Source organism: Larus michahellis, chromosome 1 (genome assembly GCF_964199755.1).
Source record: "Larus michahellis chromosome 1, bLarMic1.1, whole genome shotgun sequence".
Classification (NCBI taxonomy): domain Eukaryota; kingdom Metazoa; phylum Chordata; class Aves; order Charadriiformes; family Laridae; genus Larus; species Larus michahellis.
Window position 1 is genome coordinate 15,200,177 of NC_133896.1, and position 18,587 is coordinate 15,218,763.

The 18,587-nt window shown below is 35.9% G+C and overlaps 1 protein-coding gene across 7 annotated transcripts in view; it reads left to right on the plus strand.

The window, feature by feature from the left end:
* The window catches only part of KMT2E (lysine methyltransferase 2E (inactive)), a 62,413-nt gene that overhangs the window by 25,614 nt on the left and 18,212 nt on the right, over positions 1 to 18,587 (plus strand). For 3 of the 7 annotated variants that reach the window (XM_074575001.1, XM_074574912.1, XM_074575095.1), the window contains 11 exons: positions 547 to 658; positions 998 to 1,227; positions 2,958 to 3,038; positions 4,096 to 4,154; positions 8,411 to 8,583; positions 9,861 to 9,899; positions 11,526 to 11,738; positions 13,223 to 13,353; positions 14,448 to 14,565; positions 14,786 to 14,895; positions 16,538 to 16,799. In XM_074575001.1, the coding sequence (XP_074431102.1) occupies positions 547 to 658; positions 998 to 1,227; positions 2,958 to 3,038; positions 4,096 to 4,154; positions 8,411 to 8,583; positions 9,861 to 9,899; positions 11,526 to 11,738; positions 13,223 to 13,353; positions 14,448 to 14,565; positions 14,786 to 14,895; positions 16,538 to 16,799 (1,528 nt within the window). Of the gene's footprint in view, positions 1 to 546; positions 659 to 997; positions 1,228 to 2,150; positions 2,422 to 2,666; positions 3,039 to 4,095; positions 4,155 to 8,410; positions 8,584 to 9,860; positions 9,900 to 10,774; positions 10,865 to 11,525; positions 11,739 to 13,222; positions 13,354 to 14,447; positions 14,566 to 14,785; positions 14,896 to 16,537; positions 16,800 to 18,587 lie in introns of those variants that run through there. The other 4 variants (XM_074575266.1, XM_074575367.1, XM_074575181.1 and 1 more) reach the window with 4 other exon arrangements.

Consider the following 18,587-nt stretch of genomic DNA (forward strand, 5'->3'; position numbering starts at 1 on the left):
AGGCGGTGCACCAGTGCTGCCACTAGGTGTCGTTGGAGAATCGAACGGCATTGGTGGCCATGCAGGGCTCTATCGGTTTGCAGCTCTCTGGATTACTGCTTCTGTCTTCTGTCATGATTAAGCTGATGTCCTTTCTGCAGCTCCTGTTACAACTCTGTAGACTTGAGCACACAGACTGTTGACTCCCTGACAAAGTGTGTAACACACTTTCCTGTCGCAGTTTTGCAGATTATGTCACATGATTCAGCATGCACTTTTTTTCTGAGAAAAAATTTGTAACTGCAGAGGCATAAGTTCTCTGCCACTCTGGAACCCTCATTTTAAATTAAAGAGGAGTGGCTTTCCCTTTTTTCTTTTTTTTTCCCTTTTTTTGGGGTGAGTGGGCTATTTGGGGGGGAGGCGGTTGAGTCTGTCCCCCTCCCCCCTTTGTATGCTTCTTTAAACACGATCAGCAGGCAGTTAATTAGAAGTTGTGCAACAAGTACCTGTAATATTAAAAACTACATATTAATTGTATTTATCATTCTTCTGTCTTTTGCCTTGCAGACCAGAATCTGTAGAAGCTAGCCCTGTGGTAGTTGAAAAATCGAACAGTTATCCGCACCAGTTGTATACCAGCAGTTCGCATTCACACAGTTACATTGGTTTGCCCTATGCAGTAAGTTTCATGCTGAGTATTCTGTGTAAAATAGATTATGTCAAATCTGGTGTTCTTAACTGAAACAACTCTGATTCATGCTTACATTTTTATCTCTTGTTGGGTAACTTGACTGAAGATGGTTGATTAGAAGCAGAATATAGAACATAGTGCATTTAAATGTAGAACACAGTTTAAAAGATAAAACCCAAGAATGAGCAATGACAAAATCTTAAACTACTGCTGAAAATTAAGAATTCTCTTAAGTTCTCTACAAAGTGAATTCTTATACTTTGTCTTAAATAACCATCAGCGTATGAACATTTAAGAGCTATAACTTACCTTTCCACAAAAATCTAGGACCATAACTATGGTGCTCGGCCTCCTCCAACGCCTCCAGCTTCTCCTCCTCCATCAGTGCTTATAAGCAAGAATGAAGTAGGCATATTTACCACTCCCAACTTTGATGAAACCTCCAGTGCTACTACCATCAGTACGTCAGAGGATGGAAGCTATGGAACTGATATTACCAGATGCATTTGTGGCTTTACACATGATGATGGATATATGATCTGTTGTGACAAATGCAGGTAATGAATATTAAATTATTTTGAAAGGTAAAAATTACTTAAAACTTCAAGCTGCACTGAAAATAAGTGTAACTAAATGGTGTTTTAATTGTGTTGAGTGATAGGAAATTTCCTTCCATCAAAACATTGTTTGAAGGTTGTATGGCTTTCTAACAGGCAAGGTAGTTGGTTAAGACCAGTGAGTATTTTATGCTTTATTCCAGTCTGTCTTGACTACTCATATTAATTTGTTCATGGCATTGCTTGTTCATTGTTGCTTCATGAGGGTATATCTTTTTCCACTCTTTAAAAAGGATATCTCTTTGGTATTTTGTCCAAGTTACTTGTTAGTATGGTTTGGTTCTTAGTCTGCATGTATTGAGTAATAAAGCATCTCGGTAAATTATGTATATGTAAATCAAGTAACTTGCAGGATGCAAAATAATCTGAAAAAAATTTCTCAAATATTAGTTTCTCTGTGCATGATCTTTCTGATAAGAACTCTTAATTTTCAAAGGACAGTTTTAATAATTTTAGTAACTATGAGAAGACTAACCTAGATTCTTACTGGAGAAGCTGAAGTTAAATGTTTGGTTGTCTGTGTTCAGCCGCTACTTGATTGTAGTAAAATAAGTAGGTGCTATTAAATACTTGGACTTTGAAAAATGAGCTTAGAAATTTTTAGAGCGGATGTATTTAACAGGGGAAAACAAATCTTATGTTTCTGGACTTACTCAGTATTAGCCTGTATTTTTACATTCAATATGTTTAATGAACACTGCTGAATTTATCAGGTCACTGTTTATTTCTAAAATGATTGTTATGGCTAATTAAAACATTAATTTGAGCTCCGTTCTTCTGTCCACTTACATAACAAGCCTGTTATTCATTTTTGATGGTCCTTCATTCTGATAAAATTTTCCCTTATTTTGAAACTTATTTAGATGTTCTTTCAGCAGTGGAGCTGTAGGCTGCCACCAGTTCAATAGAGTGCTTCTTTTGAAGAAGATATTCTCTGTGAGGAGTTGGAGAGAGTTGTGATAAATTCACAAGTGGGAGGATAACAATGATTTCTGTGTCCCAGTTCCTTCTAGCAATGTGGGGATGAGCATAAACTACTGTCCTAGGTTAGCCTTCAGTCTAGCAAGCAGCCTCTCATTCCTGACTGTCGGAAGCAGTTGAAGCTCTTCCTGTGCTGCACAACAGTCATGTCTGGTGTGTGTATAAAAACATACATGTTCTATTAAAATATATAAGTAAATAAAAACATATATCTGTGTATATATATTTATATAGAAAAATAAAAATAATATTTTTATATGTATACTTATAAAAGGAAGTGGAATCCTTTTGTTTAAAAACAAATCTCCTGTTACTACATAAAGCATAAGTCTTGTTGCTGAGGGTATTTGTCTTTATCTTGTTCTCTATTGTGATAATTTACCATTTTTTATTTCCAGTGTTAGAGAAAAATTTCCAAGAGGGAAAATGAGTCTAAAGAAGCAGAGAGACACCTGGAGACAGCCACAAGATTGGAATTACAGTGATCAGTGGAATAGAAAATCAGCTAGCAGAGTGGTGGTGAAGACAGTGATTGAGATCTAGTTTTAGGCAGTATTCAATCTGAGTAAAGATTGTGATGAAAAAAAGAATGGCTCGCTCTCTGTCTCTGTGTGTATGTGTGTATATTATGCAAACAATTAGAAAAATTGTACTTAAAATAAAAATGTGGTTTTTTTTTTTTTTTTTAGTGTCTGGCAGCACATTGACTGCATGGGGATTGACAGGCAGCATATTCCTGACATATATCTGTGTGAACGTTGTCAACCAAGGTGAGTAGTTTGGTTGATTTTGAACTCTAAATAACTAGAATGAGTAGAGAAGAGGAGGTACTGGAACAACCAACAGACAAAACACAGACCGTGTAGCATAATCCTGACAATTCTAGTTAAAAGAGCTACATGTCTGATGCAGATGATCTTACCAGTCTCCGTTCCCTTGTTCACAGTAGTCATTGTTTTACCTCACTAGACGGCAGGGATAAAGCCTTGAAATGCTTATTGAAAGAGCAGTGATTCCTATATCCCATATCAGGCTGACTGATACATAGACAATCCATTCCATATTTTGTTTCATGGCTGTCACACGTTGAGAACCCTTAGCAGCAGTGTTTTCAGGACAGCTGTCCCACCAGTATTTCTCAGTGTCTTTTAGTTTTATGGCCTCATTGCAATATGCTGCAGTGCTCACTGAGAGGACTTCTTGCTCTGGAATAAGTATAGTCCCCCCATCCTCCCCCTACTCGAAGTCATATGATGTGACAAGGAAGGTGTTTTGTTCCGACTGTGTGGTAGGTAGATTGTATCTGACTGTCATCATAGTTGTCCTGTGATGTAGAGTATAAAATGCTACCTGTTACTTACATTGAAGATTGCTAATGAAACAGTGAATAAGAGACATGCATGTTCAGAACACTTTAATTACCAATAAATGATTCTTTCATTTCTGAGAAATAGTTTGGACCTTGTGGTCATAGAATATTTGTTGAGTATTGTGACGATTGTTTTCAAGAATCTGCAGGAAAGTGGTTTAAAGCCTGCTTATCTGTAATCCATGAACTGTCAGTCTTTCTTCTGAGCTATCAAGTTTCATTATGTTTTCAAGTGATTTTGATACGTGCTTTGCATTAAAATGGAATTGGACAGTGCACAACTGATGTTTTTTCTAGGTATCTAATCATTCAGCTAGTCTACTGTTTATTCTGTAATAGTCAAGGGAAAATGGTAACTATGAAAAGGTCTGTTTCAATACCTGTATTAATTTTGTATTTAATGCTTGTATTGATGCATAAGTATGAAGAATGGAATAAAATTTATTTTTTGATTTCAGGAATTTAGATAAAGAAAGGGCAGTGCTGTTGCAACGAAGGAAAAGGGAAAATATGTCAGGTAAGTAAAGTTTAAAGATCTTTTCCTTAGTCAACGTTATAAAATAAAGTATATATCAACTGTAGAGACTCAAGAGTGTATAACACAGTTCCTGCAATTTTGATAGCCTTCAGCATATAAGGTTCAGTAAATCAATGCCTTTTACTTGACTGTATCATTACTAAGATAACATTATATTGGAATTGTTACAGTTCCATGTGTTTTATTAAAGTTTGTCACCACTGCCTTTTTTCTTATGATTGTGGAATAATTCAATCTGTTTGAACATTGTTAAAGTTTCATAATAATGAATGTAGCTTTTATAATAACAACTACTTTGAGTAAGTTACTGAAGATAAGACGGAAAAGGTTCAGGTTTCGTCTTTACTAAGTCCCTTTTTGGAAAAAAATTATTTCACAGCTCTGTCATTTTTTTTCCTTTGTAGTATAGGCTGCACATATCCTCATACTAATATTTTAAAACTCTTCCATTTCGGGTGATGTTCCTGTCTAAGAATTACATAATTGAGATCTAAAATAGTCTAGCATAGTTTTGAGAGGGAATCCTAATTCTCATTTGTTGATTGCAGATTTCTGTGTGTGTATTGGTGTGTTTTGGTGGTTGTTTTGGCAATGAGAAAAGTTGCTAAGCTTAGGTAATACAATTATATCGTGTTTTGGCATTTTTTTTGGCCTTTGATAACTAGATGAGGCTTGTAGTGCAAGTACCTATTTCAGTCTCTATGAAATTAGCTCTCATACTGCTTAAAGAATTTCACAACTCAGCCAGCCTAACTTGTCAGGAGTTCTGTCCAGCTGTTACCAAAATGTGTCATGGGTTTCTTGATTGACAAGTGATACTTTCAAGTATTACAAAAGTCGTAATTTGGGAGGAAGTCATCCTCCTAAACTTAACATGTTTTACTTCCAAATCATGTCTCAAGTACTGGGGTACATGCAAGTGTGTGTGTGTGTCTTAGGATTTCTTTAAAAAAACACCACGCAGATAAGGTCCTTCTGCCTACTTCAGATGCCTTCAGAAAATTCTGAAGTGTGTGATGTGGCTTAGAAGCGTGTGAGATTTAGTAGTGCTTCTTGGTGCAGTTGTACTTTCTGCTGTCCAGTGCAAAGCTGCCTTAAGTCATTAATGACTTATTTAGAACACTACAATAATTTTTTTGTCTGTCTTCATTTTAACAAAATGAAACTGTATGTTTTGGTTGACCAACTAGATAGTACAAACTTTATTTAGAGTTTAAAATTATTTTTTGAGTATTCTATTAAAATAATAGAACAAGTTACGTATTATAATTAATTTGGAGTTAATGAGCTCAATAAGTGGTATGATGATATTGTAAGGATGAAATTGAATTTACATACAAGACAGGAGAAGTTGATGGTCCATTATTTAAGTCATCTCTGAGGATTTGTAGGCACACTATCTGATCATTTACCATAAACTTCAGGGAAGAGGGAGAATCAAAATTGCAGAAGGAGCTGAAGAGATTTTTACCTTTGATGTTCATGTTCAGTTCTTAATTCTGATGGTCTTTTAAATCTGCTCTATGTATTCAATAGGAAAAGAAACACTAAATGGTAAATCTTAAGTACCAAAACAGAGTAAAAACAAAGACAAATTCTAATCCTGTTTAGTCTCAGTTGAAGTGCAGAATTAGTTACAGTGACTTATAATACATAACTTGAATGTATGCTTGCATCTCTAGTTAATTTTCATTTAGTCAGTACATTTGCTTGGCTAAATGTGCTTTTTGTATGTTGACTGATATTACATGGTTCAATCAGACGTAAAGTAATTCTAGGTATGAACTGTCTACCATCAGACATTCATAAAAATGGCTAATTTTCATAGGTGATTCCAAGAAGGAAAAGCAAAAGTGGCATCAATTTGAATGTTTCTTTTAAATGTTTTAACTATTCAAAAGCAGTGGAATGTTACTTGTAACTTAGTTATTACTAAGTTAAAGGTGTTTTATTAAAGGTAAGATTGCATTATTTGGTTGTTCTTTGATGAGTTCTTTTCATTTAGATACGAGAATACTTTACAGTATAATGATTTTTATTGTAAAGATTTCTAAAACGTTGCTGGTTTAGCCATGTTGCATCTGAAGCTAAACAGTGGGGAGCAACTAGTAGATCAGTTGGTTTGCCTCAAAAAATGAGCTTTTAACTGAACATTTCACATGATATGAAATCTGGTGACAGTCTCAAACTTTTATGCGTAACTGCCTCACCTTTTTTCCCCGGCAACATTTTAAATCCATTGTCCTGGGCCTGTGGTTGTATGTGGTGGTGTTGGTTTTGTTGTTCTGGTATAAAAGTGTAATTCTGATGTGCCTTACTATGCATTGGATTGCTTACTGTGGTTCAGTGGAGTGAGCACCTTTAAGCCCCTAGTCAGTTCTGTCCTGGACATCATGGGTTTGGTTTTTTTGTTGGATTTTGCAGGGAGGGGATGTTGGGTTTTTTATGTTTGTTTTTTTAGGATATAGTATCTAGATGTGTAACTTGATCAAGGATGTTGCTTCAAGCTGTCTGGTCCTGAAATTAGTGCTGATGAAATCACTTGCTGCTTATGGGGAAATAACTCTGGGCCCATAACTTCTTGTGAAATTTGGAGAGTTTGTATCTTGCCTTCCAAGATACAAAATCTTCCCTTAGTGTGCTTTACTAGGCTCTTCAAAGTGAAAGCAGGTTATGTAGGTTAGGAAGGAGTGTCTCAAAACAACTCTCTGTAATTATGTGTTCGGTTGAGGTAATTACTCTTTACAGTAAGTTAGGGAACAGTGTAGACAACAATAGTGAAATGTTGCTTCCCTAAGGAAGACAGTGTTGGTGGGGTTTTTCTGGGGTGTTGGGGCTGGGGTTGGGGGGAGGTGTCTGCCTGTGACATAATGATTCTGTAGGCACTAGTCCATGGATGACAAACATTGACCATTTCAAGAGGCCCTTGGGTTTTCATTTCTCAATCATTGGTTATTCTACTATTCATTCTTTGATCAGACATTTCTTCTATGTGGTTTTTTTCATGCTAGTTCAGAAAATAGTCCCAGCAGAGATGTGAAAAAATTGAGAAAACTTCATCAGCTCCTAATAAATTGTTCAGAAGAACGACCAAGATGGTAAAATTGGATTGCTTACTATGCACAGAAGAATCCTGTTAAGGAATGTTGTGAGCAAGAAAAATCCAGAGTTACCAGTAGCTGGAGTTCTTTATTTAGTAAAGAAGGTTTCAAGAATTAGGACTGTTGAGCACACTGATTAAGGCAACATCCTTCTGAGCTCAGAATGAGTGTTTTCTCTGCTCTCACATTAAGTATTTGTAAAGCCTGCTTCTATACAGTTTCAGAAAAAGTCTTGCTTAGTGTGAAGTAGATTCACTGAAGGCAGAATATTTGTAAAAGCTGATAAAATACAAGAAGTCCATACTGAGCCCATGTGAACACCGGTCTATCTCTGTGCACAATCTCGCTTCCAATCCTTCACATACTTCACAGCCTTTCATCTTGACAGAACTAGGGTAATCCTGTTTCAGGTCAGGAAATGTATTTGTCTGACATAAATGCTGATGTATGCTAAATTTCAGGCTTTGCTTTTAGGTCTGTGGGTGCACAGCACAAAGAAAAAGTATCTGTCAGTTTGTGTATGATCTTGTTTTAACAAGTAAAATAGACTTCCCTTTTCTCTTCCCTGAGTAGTAGAATGTTACTGTTAGGGGATTTTGAGGAGAGAAGGCTTTTGGCTAAATTGACATATTTACCCTGAAAAAGGCACTTGACACTCCAAATCATAGCTGAAGTAGTTAATTACAGTTTACACGTGACTGATTAATAGGGCTTCACAAGAAAGTCTGGGCATTCATTAATTTTAATCCCCTCTACGTACAGTCATCTGAGAAAATCCTAAAGCCATATTACAAGTAAAAGCTATATATAAGTGAATGAGTTAACAAATAATTTTTCACCAATTTTGTTCTGATTCTAATTTTGCTTATAATTGAATATGTTTATATAATTCCGTTCAGAAAACAGAATTAATCTGGTATCTTTTTCTTACCTGGCATTACAAACATCTGTTAATTACCAGCTTCTCATTGGTCATTCGTTTTCATGCTGTTGCAACTGTTGGTGAATTTTGCATCTGAGTGCCTGAAGCATTTGTCAGTATGCATTTTTGTTTTCTAAAAGCAAGTGTAGGGTAACTAGTGAGTATTCTTTCTGCAGTATTTCACCGTTTACATAATGTTCTTTGTTTTAAAGATGGGGATACCAGCGCAACAGAGAGTGGTGATGAGGTTCCTGTGGAACTGTACACTGCTTTTCAACACACACCAACTACAATTACTTTAACTGCTACAAGAGTTACAAAAGTCAATGATAAGAAAAGGAAAAAAAGTGGAGAAAAAGAACAGAACATAGCAAAATGTAAAAAAGTAAGTGAATGTAATTTCTCTTTTTATTACCTCTGTGTTATAAATTATAACTATGTAACATCTCTTACCAAGGGACACTGTTTTAAAAATTAGACTGTTGTTAGTAATAATATTTTACTACCTGAGTTTAGATTGAAATGTAATATTCTGCAGTAAATGGTACAATCTTCCCTGCCTCTTACTGTCCTGCCCCCCGCCTCCCCAATTCAAGTTAATATGTACTAGCCACGGAAGTTCCATTTCATAATCAAGGCGGAATTTGGAAGGAGGAATTGAATTTACTGGACCACTTGATGTGGTTAGAGGTGGGGCAGAACAGGCTTTAGATACCCAAAGAAGAATTCTGTGTCTGAAACTCTTTTTTGTGGATTGTTTTAAGATCAGAAATGTTTGCTGTCAGTTGTCCTGATGTGACTTCATGTGCATTTATTTGAGTTGAAATTGTGTGGAAGTGTGCCGTCAGAAAGTTAACAACTAAACTACTTTGGTAAACAGGATACTGACATTATACTGTTTAGCTACAGGTGTGAACAATACAATGTATGTGAAGACAAATATAATATATGTGAAGAAGTAAAGTACATGGAATTTCCTAAACTGACAAGTTCCTTTGTGCAGTTCAGTTTCACTGGCTTGGATGAGAGTTTTGTCCTTTCAAACTAGAAGTCAGAATTAGTAACCAGTATCTTTTTGGAAATCTTGAGTAAAATGTTTCCTTTTCAATGAACGGTTCTGAATATAAACTTACTACTGCATATTGTTCTGTTATCTCACAACATTGTGTGAGATGATGGAAAGAACGAGATGATGTTGTAGAACGACAAACTACTTTCAAAAGTTAACATTGTGAGACATTTGTGACACTTGCTTCCCCCTCACCTCTTTCCATAAATAATGTGGAGAAGGATGTGGGCAATTTACAGATTTACTTGATAAGTATGGAGTGTTCTGTAAGTAACTTTTCAGTTACTTTGCCTTGAATTCTGAAATTCTAGAGAGTCATGTTGTCATATGGGAGAAAGGTAAGGGTACTTGGACTAGTTGCTCTAACACGTAGTATGCACTTAGCTTGGAATGCTGAATTGTTTTTTAAAATGTATTTTGAGATGTAACATATTACCGTCTTGGGATTTCAACATAGTTTGTTCTGTTGTCATCATCTTACATGTTTTATTGAGGGTGGTCCACATTGAGAAGCTGTTAATTTGTTAATAAATTTTGAGTTCCTTAAGAGATTTTGTATTTCCTCTGAAGAATATAAATATGTATTGTTTCAGGCTTTCCGAGAAGGATCCAGGAAATCTTCGCGAGTAAAGGTAATGAGATTTTGTTTGGTTTTTGTTTTAAACCATAATTGTATGTTACTTAATTTAATACGAAGCATCTAGAGTGCAATTGGGGCTATATGTTAAGCACTAAAATACTCTTGATAACTAATGTACTACATACGTGTCATAATAATTTTAATTTAAGGCATGAGTACTAATCTTTTTGTCCTGCAAAGTTAACTGAAATAGTATAGTGTAAATTTTTATTCTGAGAATACTTGGTTTTCAAGAACCAGTGGAGGAATTAGGGCTTGTTTGTGCTATGCAAGGGAGTAAAATTTGGCGCAGACCTCATTTGAACTTAGTAGCTCCAGCTTTTCATAGATTTAAGCAGCAAAAGAATGAAATTACTATATTGCATTTGGAAGCTAAATTAGCGGTTCTGCTCTGTTGTACCCACGTGTACTCATCTGGTGGGACTCTACTCAGTAGTGCTGGCGTAGTTTTAAGGAATTGTGTTGGGATGTCTGCTTTGTAAGATCTAAGTGTCACAGCAATCTTTAAATTTTCTGTGAGATAAAAATACACATGGTGTGAAAACTAGGTATTTCCAATAGTTCATTCATCCTTGGAATATATAAAAGCAAGTGGGACACAATTTGCACTTCAGATACATAAGATTTGACTTGCCAATAGCAAAGACACAATTGGGGAAGAAAAATCTCTTACTTTGTGCTTTTTGAATATGGTGTTTTGTAAGGTTCCATTGTGGTTTTTTGTGGTTTTCTTAGTATCACACCTTTTTTAATACTGTTTGTGTGTATGGTTCTCTTGATGCACAAAAGAAATGTAATCCATAAGAGGTAAATTGAATTGCTGAACTACTTGCTGTTTTATTAATGTTTAATAGTGTCTCTGCTCAGGTGGATAGAAAAGGGAGCGTTGGTTGGCTGCTGCTGTCCATAAGGAGCATTGGTTGGCTGCAGCCTGGCTGCTGCTTGTGAGGTCTGGAGGTACAATGGCACTTTCTTTAAAAGTGAAAGGATCTGAAGCATTGCAGAAGAAAATTGTCTAGTGAGGAATGGATAAGGGGAGAGAAATGATCTGTGCAAAGCCTGTAACAGTAGAGTCACAACCTTAATGTTGTAGGTATAGAATTAGTAAAGTTTAGTAAGATGTGAAGTGGAAAAAAGATACAGCGTGACCCTTGAAGTTGAAAGGGGAAAATAAAAACTGTGTATTGTAGGATGGAAGCTGGAGTTCTTTATATTTGCATATGTCCACAAAAGTTGAGTAGGAAGGGATATCTGACCCGCCAACTCCTGCACTCACAGATTCTTGATGCAGTGCAGTTGTGGGAGAAAATGATGTCAGTCTCCATTCTCATCCCACTAAAAGCTAGAATCCTTATTGAAGGGGGAATGTATTGCTGAACTTGGGCAATATTTATGAAATAATAAAATTCATACAAGGACAAATGTAATGCTACTGTATTCAACTCGGTGCTTTTAAGTAATGCAAAATTTTATACCGGACTTCCTAAAAAAAACAAACAACCAACCCCTAAATCAGTGGCATACCTTTGCCCTTCATTTTGTGTCTTGTAGACTTACTTTTTTATTGTAATATCTTTTCCTTACCTTGTAATATCTCATCACTTACTTCAATTTTTAGGGCTCAGCTCCAGAGATTGATCCTACTGACAGTTCAAACTTTGGATGGGAAACTAAAATCAAGGCATGGATGGATCGTTATGAAGAAGCAAATAATAACCAGTACAGCGAGGGTGTCCAGAGAGAGGCACAAAAAATAGCTCTGAGATTAGGCAATGGAAATGACAAAAAAGAAGTCAACACCAGCAATCTGATTTTCAAGCCTCCGGTAGAGGTAACGAGCTATGTCATGTTGTGTTTACTGCATGCTTGCTGGTTTTGTGCTATGACAAAGATATCCATTTAGATGCCTTAAAACAAACAAATAAAAAAAAGAAAAAAGGGGACTTCACATTCGTTTTCTGTATCTTGTCTCACCATATCTAAGCATCAGAGTTTGAACAGCTTTTTCAGAATTCATAATTGATTTTCATACATCCTATATCACCCCTGATTATGTTTACACTTGCATATCAGTTCTCATAAAAATAACTAAGGTGCTGACCTGAACCTGAACATCGGATTGTCCTTAGACTGTCTTTTGTGGTGAGCGTAATGCAGTAAACTTTGCTGCTGCTGTTTCTCTGCTCTGTGAGGAATATCAGAAGTGGTTAGAGTAGGTCATAGAATCATAGAATTGTATAGATTGGAAAAGACCTTTAAGATAATTGAGGCCAACCATAAACATTAAAGTTGGAATCTTTTTTTTTTTCTGATATGTGTATCAACATGTTAATTGTCCACATTTTTCTTAAGATACAGTAAGTCTGTTCTAGATGTTTAGGTATTCCAATAGAACAGAATTTCATTGTAGTTCATGAAGGATGTTCTGATGGCAGGTGATATTCTGATACAGATTTTTTTTATTTTTTATTTTTTACTCTTGTAATTTCTGGTTTATGAAGAAATTGTGCAGTGTGTTTTTCTGTCCTTAACATCAGTTACTTGACGGCTTAAAATCAGAGCCATGTAACAGAGCATAGCATTTTGTAGCAGAAATCTTGAGGAGTAGTTACTGTAGCAGTTTAATGGAAGCATCTTTGCTGCTTTTCCTCAAAGACTATCATGGCATATGGGACACCCTCCTCAGAGGTATATCTCTGCTTACAGAGCCTTTTGCCTACATAGAGGCTACTTCCTTTTTGATTGGTGATGAGAGTTATGAGAAGTGTGAGTTCACTAATTGTCAGGATATGTATTGGTTTTTAATTAAAGGCCATCCTTCCATCTAAAGATACGGAAATAATAAAAAAAGAATCATGTGAGTTTCCAGATTTCTTATTATTTTGTTATCTTTCTGTTCTGTTACCTTGAATGGATCATGAATGTTCTTTTATGTTTGCATGTTTTGTTTTGTTTGAAGGAATTTAAGCCTTTTGAAAGTGTTATGCAAAACAATGCCGCAATTCGTCTTAGTGGTGGTGAGAGTTAAGTGGAGAGGCATATAGTACTTGAATTGTGAGAACATGAATTTGTTGGGTCTCAGCCATGTGCTGGAGAACTAGGGCTAAAACATTCCTTGATCTAAATTCATAACTAGCTGCGTTGGTAAGGAAACAGAACAGTTTAATCAAATCAGTCTGGAGGTTTAATTGCAAAAAGCAGGGTGTTTTAGTTAATATAGAATTGTTCAGTAGCTGTGAAAGTATAATCTGCTGTTAATAATAATAGAAAAATGATAGAAAATAATACTTCATAAACTTACTTATGTCTTTATAGAGTTACGTGCAAAAAAACAAGAAGATTCTAAAAGCTGCCAAAGACTTGCCTCCTGATGCACTTATTATTGAATACAGAGGAAAGTTCATGCTGAGAGAACAATTTGAAGCTAATGGATATTTCTTTAAAAGGTTTGTTTATTCCAAATGTTCTAATAAGGTTGACTGTTAAAACATGGTTTTGACAAACTCTTGCTTCAAGTACAAGTGACTCTTAGTTACCAGCACGGTCTTGCATTTTACTGTTGTCTGATTAAAAATAATTGCAACTGGAATCTGGTCTCCCCCTTCTCTTCTGGACGTCCTTACAGATCTGTTCAGGAGTTAGTTCCCTCTTTCTTTGTTCTTCCCTGATTACAGGATTCCGCATTCTCAGTTAGGTAGTTGTGCACCTTAAACCAGAGGTTGGCAAGTTCTGCCATCCTAAAATAATTCAGAAGGTAACAGCAAAGATACTCTCTATTGTGAGAGAAATAGATTTTAAGTCCATCAGTCCAAGAACAGAATCCGGCACAGATCAACTTTGGGCCCTTTTACTGCCAGAGTTGGTTAAGTTGGTTAAGTTACTGAGTGATGTATGATTGCTTCCTTCTTCCTGTAGGCCATTTTCAATTCTACCATTCACTGCGCACACACAACTACTTGGGACATTGCAGGAGGCCTGTTGTAGAAGAGAACACAGAGCTTTTGCTCAGTAAAGATGGAAGGGTTCCCTGGCACTTGCTATAGCAGAACTTAAAGCGTGTCTTGGCAAAGCAGGTGCCCCCTTTCTTCAGGAAGGTTGGGTGCTAGTGATAACCGCAGGTGTTAGGCAGGGGTGTGGGGGTGTTATTTTTATTCTGTTTTTTCAGATGATTCTACGAGGCAACAGATTTCCACCTGAGTTTCATTTTAGGACCTGCCATAAGAAAGGTTTAAGAAAGATGAAGAATCTTAACCTTATGTCTTCCATGTCTAGTGCTTGCCCTGTTGCTGTTCCTCCCTTCAGATCCTATGCAGAAGAATTACATTCAGGGCTGTAATCAAACTTTTGGTATTCTGAGAACACATGTGGAGAATGTACTAGTTAAAATCACAAAGCTTAAATAGAAATTTGTCATTCTGAGATTAACACACAAATTTAGTGTATCATGCCAAACATCATGTTACAAAGTTAATGTGAGAAATCGGTGACATTTGGCATCTTTATACGTAATAAAACTCTGTTTTTCTTGTATCTTTTTCAGGCCATACCCATTTGTCTTGTTTTATTCCAAATTCCATGGACTAGAAATGTGTGTTGATGCAAGGACTTTTGGAAACGAAGCTCGATTCATCAGGCGTTCATGTACGCCAAATGCAGAGGTGAGCATATACATAAATTAGGTTTTATTTACTTAGAAGTCCCCTTTTCCTTGAGTTTCCTGACTTAAAATTTGAGTAATCCCTACAATTTCTATACAGGTACTTTCGGGGGGGGGAAAAAACCCCATAAGAATAACAAAAACCCCAAACAAACAAACAAACAAAACCAAAAAAGCCCAGCTTAATTCATGATAATACAATAATGTTCTCTTGAATATAGGTGAGGCATATAATTGAAGATGGAACAATTCATCTTTACATTTACTCCATCCATAACATTCCAAAGGGAGCAGAGATTACCATAGCATTTGATTTTGATTACGGAAATTGGTAAGTATCTAAGCATGGTGTTGTAAAATACATCTAATACTTACTAAGTTATGTTGCAAAGTTATGTTGCAAAAAACACACTTGTTTTTATATCATTTACTTTCTTTAATAACAGGGCTCCTTAAGCTATGTATTTACAATGAACAGTGTGTGTGTGGGCAGGGTTTCCTCTGTATTTTTATTACTACATATGTGTTGTTAATTTCATGAATGTTGCAGTTACTTAAAAATGATGTGGAAAAGATACAAACTTAGATGAATATGAATAAAGATATACTCTGAAAATTTGTGTCCCTTAGTATGGGCACAGTAGAGGGAAGAAAATCTAGAACTGTTTGATAATGCCCTGTTTATTTCAGAGTGACTCTGCAGTGTAAGTTCAGGAAGACAGTGTCTGTGGGTTTTAGTTATAAATAGCGTTTGTTTAATGCGTGATTAAGAACGTTCAAATACACTGGATGCATAGTGCCTTAGGTTCTGTAACCTATTACGCATTTTCCTGAATATAACCACTGCCCCATTGATGAGTTGGGGAAAGCTTTCATGAGTCGTTCCCATTGTTTGTAAGCATCGTTTTGAAATAGTAAAGGAAATAATTAAGTTCCACTTGCATAGGTAGGCATTGCTATTCAAACACCTCTTTGAAATCTGATGGCCAAATAAGGCCTTTGAGTGATATAATCTAGTAATGATTTCTCTTAGCTAGTAGGAAATGTTCTAGGGTATAGGTATGTTGTGCAGGAACACGTAGGCTAATACTAACCTTGGAAAGAGCCTGTCTGTGTCTTTATGTGCACGTAGTTGGGTTCAGAAGCAGTCCTTAACTCTTTCACATTTTGCTGCACCAAGGTCATACGCTTTCTTGTGGTCTGCTTGTAAGTCAGCTTGGGTGCAGTGCCGAGCAGATGTGACTTCACTACATGAACTACTTATGACCTGAACTAGTTATGTCTGTAGGATACTACCTGTATTAATCAACTTGGATTCAGACTAACTCAAGATACTTGCACTGCTCAGTGTTATAGATATACTCCTACATCCCTCACATGCAGACATTCTGAGAAATTGCCTGGTTGATGGTTTTTTTGTCATTTTGTTATTCATCCTTTTAAAAATATGTAGTAGTTGTGTTTAATACCTGCAGCTAACAGCCTGTATAAGTTGAATGTGTTTGAATAACAGTTCCTACATATCTAAGTGAAACTTAAAATTGTTCCAGGTGACTCTTGAGTTCTTTCCAGCGTGCTCATTCTGTAAATAGTTTCTACTGTCTTTGCATAAAGCAAGAACTCTGCCTTCTATGTGTCTGTTAATTTATTTAATGTGGTGGTCATATTTCCACCCAGGATATACTCAGGTTTTAGAGATCTTCCATCTTTTAAGCAAAGACTAACCTTGAATTTAAAAGAACTCCCATGTGGTAAACAGACACAAATTCTGTTGATCAGTAGATAAGATTTTTGAATTACAGTAGTATTGTATATCTTGGTGAAAACTTGAGCCAACTGCTTTTAATATGGTTGGCTTGCATCATAGCAAATGTTTAATGTGAAACGTATCGGCTTGTGTGATTTAGTGTTGAAAAGTCTCATTGCTGTACAACCTAATCAAAATACGCCTTCTCACATTTAATTACTTTCAGTAAATACAAAGTGGATTGTGCTTGCCTCAAAGAAAATCCTGAATGTCCAGTTCTCAGACGTTCTGAACCTACAGAAAACATCAATACTGGGTATGAAACCAGAAGGAAAAAGGGAAAGAAAGAGAAAGATGTTTCAAGAGAAAAGGAGACTCAGAATCAGAACATCACATTGGACTGTGAAGGAGCAGCCACCAAAATGAAAATTGCAGATAATAAACAGAGGAAGCTCTCTCCCCTCAGGCTGTCCATTTCTAATAATCAGGTATTGGCACAAAGATGATAGAAAGAAAAGCTTTTAAACACAAATACTGTCCTTTCGTAGTTACTAAAGGAATTTTAACAAGTCACTGAATGGGGTAATGATGGATAAGCTGTTTAGAATTTTTTAAACTGTTCTCAGTTTTCCTGAATATTTGATTGTATTTAAAGATACGTTCGTTCCCATACCAGTTTAAACTCTACGTTTTTCTTACATGTTTTTTGTGGATCTCTAATGTGAAAGCCTCATGTCATGCTTTCAGGAGCTCCCTGTCCACCCTGAAGTGTATTTTGGTTAGTGGCATGCATTACTCAGAAGCGTAGTATTTTAAATGTAGCAATAAGTAACCCTCCTGTTGAAACAAAACTTCAACCCAGAATATTAAGTGTTGACTGCAGCTCTGTGTACAAGATTAAATGGAGTTTGGGGAGTCAGGAGGAGGAAGGTGTCTTTTGAAGCTGAATACTGGATAACAGGTGGATAGTATAGTAAAGCTACCTGGTAATATACCATGGTAGTCAATTTTAAATTAGTCTTTCTTCTAATATGTTAGCTTGAAAGAACTAGTGGGAGAGATCTTGAGATGAATTATTAAATTAATCTTGCAGAACAGCTATTAAAGATAAATATTTAATATGAGAAGGTGGTTACCTTGTAACTATCTCTCTTTTCTTTCTTTTTTGGGGTGGGTGATGGTGGTGATTTTTAAAATCTTTTTTTTCTTATATGATGGTTTTTGATGATGATTTAGTAGCAGAGAGAAAGGAGTTATTCTGGGAGGGAGCCATTTCCAAGTTCTTAATCTTTTAACATCACTTAAGAATGAAGGAAATAAGGTGAAAATGAGCATATTGACCCCCAGTTTTCTTAAAATGATCAAATTGTTCTGGGGTTTTAGTAGCTAAATAGTTTAAAAATGCTTGGAAGTCCAGAAGGCATGGCATGTGACTGACTTAGGATCTCCAGAGGCAACACTGAAACTTTCTCATCTTAAGTGATTTTTTTGTTTTTTAACAAGTGATAACTGGTATTTGGAACCTTCTCACAAGCTTTTAACATAATGTACAGTGCTTATATAAAACAGTCACAGGAAAACTAGTATTGTTTTTTAAACCAGAACTTAAAACAGTAGGAATTGTGAGAAGAATAAAGCTGTTAAAACGTGTGTCTAAACATAGAAGCCAGTCGATTAATAGGTTTTTTCCTGGGGTGAAATATATAATGCCAAGGTAAAGAAAGTGTTCAGGAAAACGTAAATACACTTTTAAGACAAATGTTAAAAAACCCCAAACCTGTGTAGTCCAAGTCAAAGTGAAATTGCTATAGGACTAGTGAACACTCAAAATCTTTTCAAAGCTACTGTTTCATCTTTTTTTTTTTTTTTCTTTTTTTCTTCCCAAAATCGGAAACCATTATTAGTTACCTAACTCTTGTGTTTCCTTATGGTATGGCACTGTTATTAGATTCTGTAGTGAGAGTGTAAATGGAAAATGCAACTTTAATAGAATACACTTTTGAAATGAGAAGAATTTCTATGTAATTGTCTGTTAACGTCTCCTTTGACATTCATTCTATTTCATTAAAACTGATGTTTGGGTTTTTTAATGCGGGTGTAATGTAAAACTCCTAATTGTTCAACAGATTATAAAATGGCTGTATCAGTGGCCAGTGTTAGTGCCCAAAAGCTTCTGTTGGTTTGGAGGTTTAATTCTGATTGTTTTTTGGGTTTTTTTTTGGTTGGTGAGGTGGGCGAGTGGGGATGGAACCCCAAAATTTCCATAAAGTAGCATG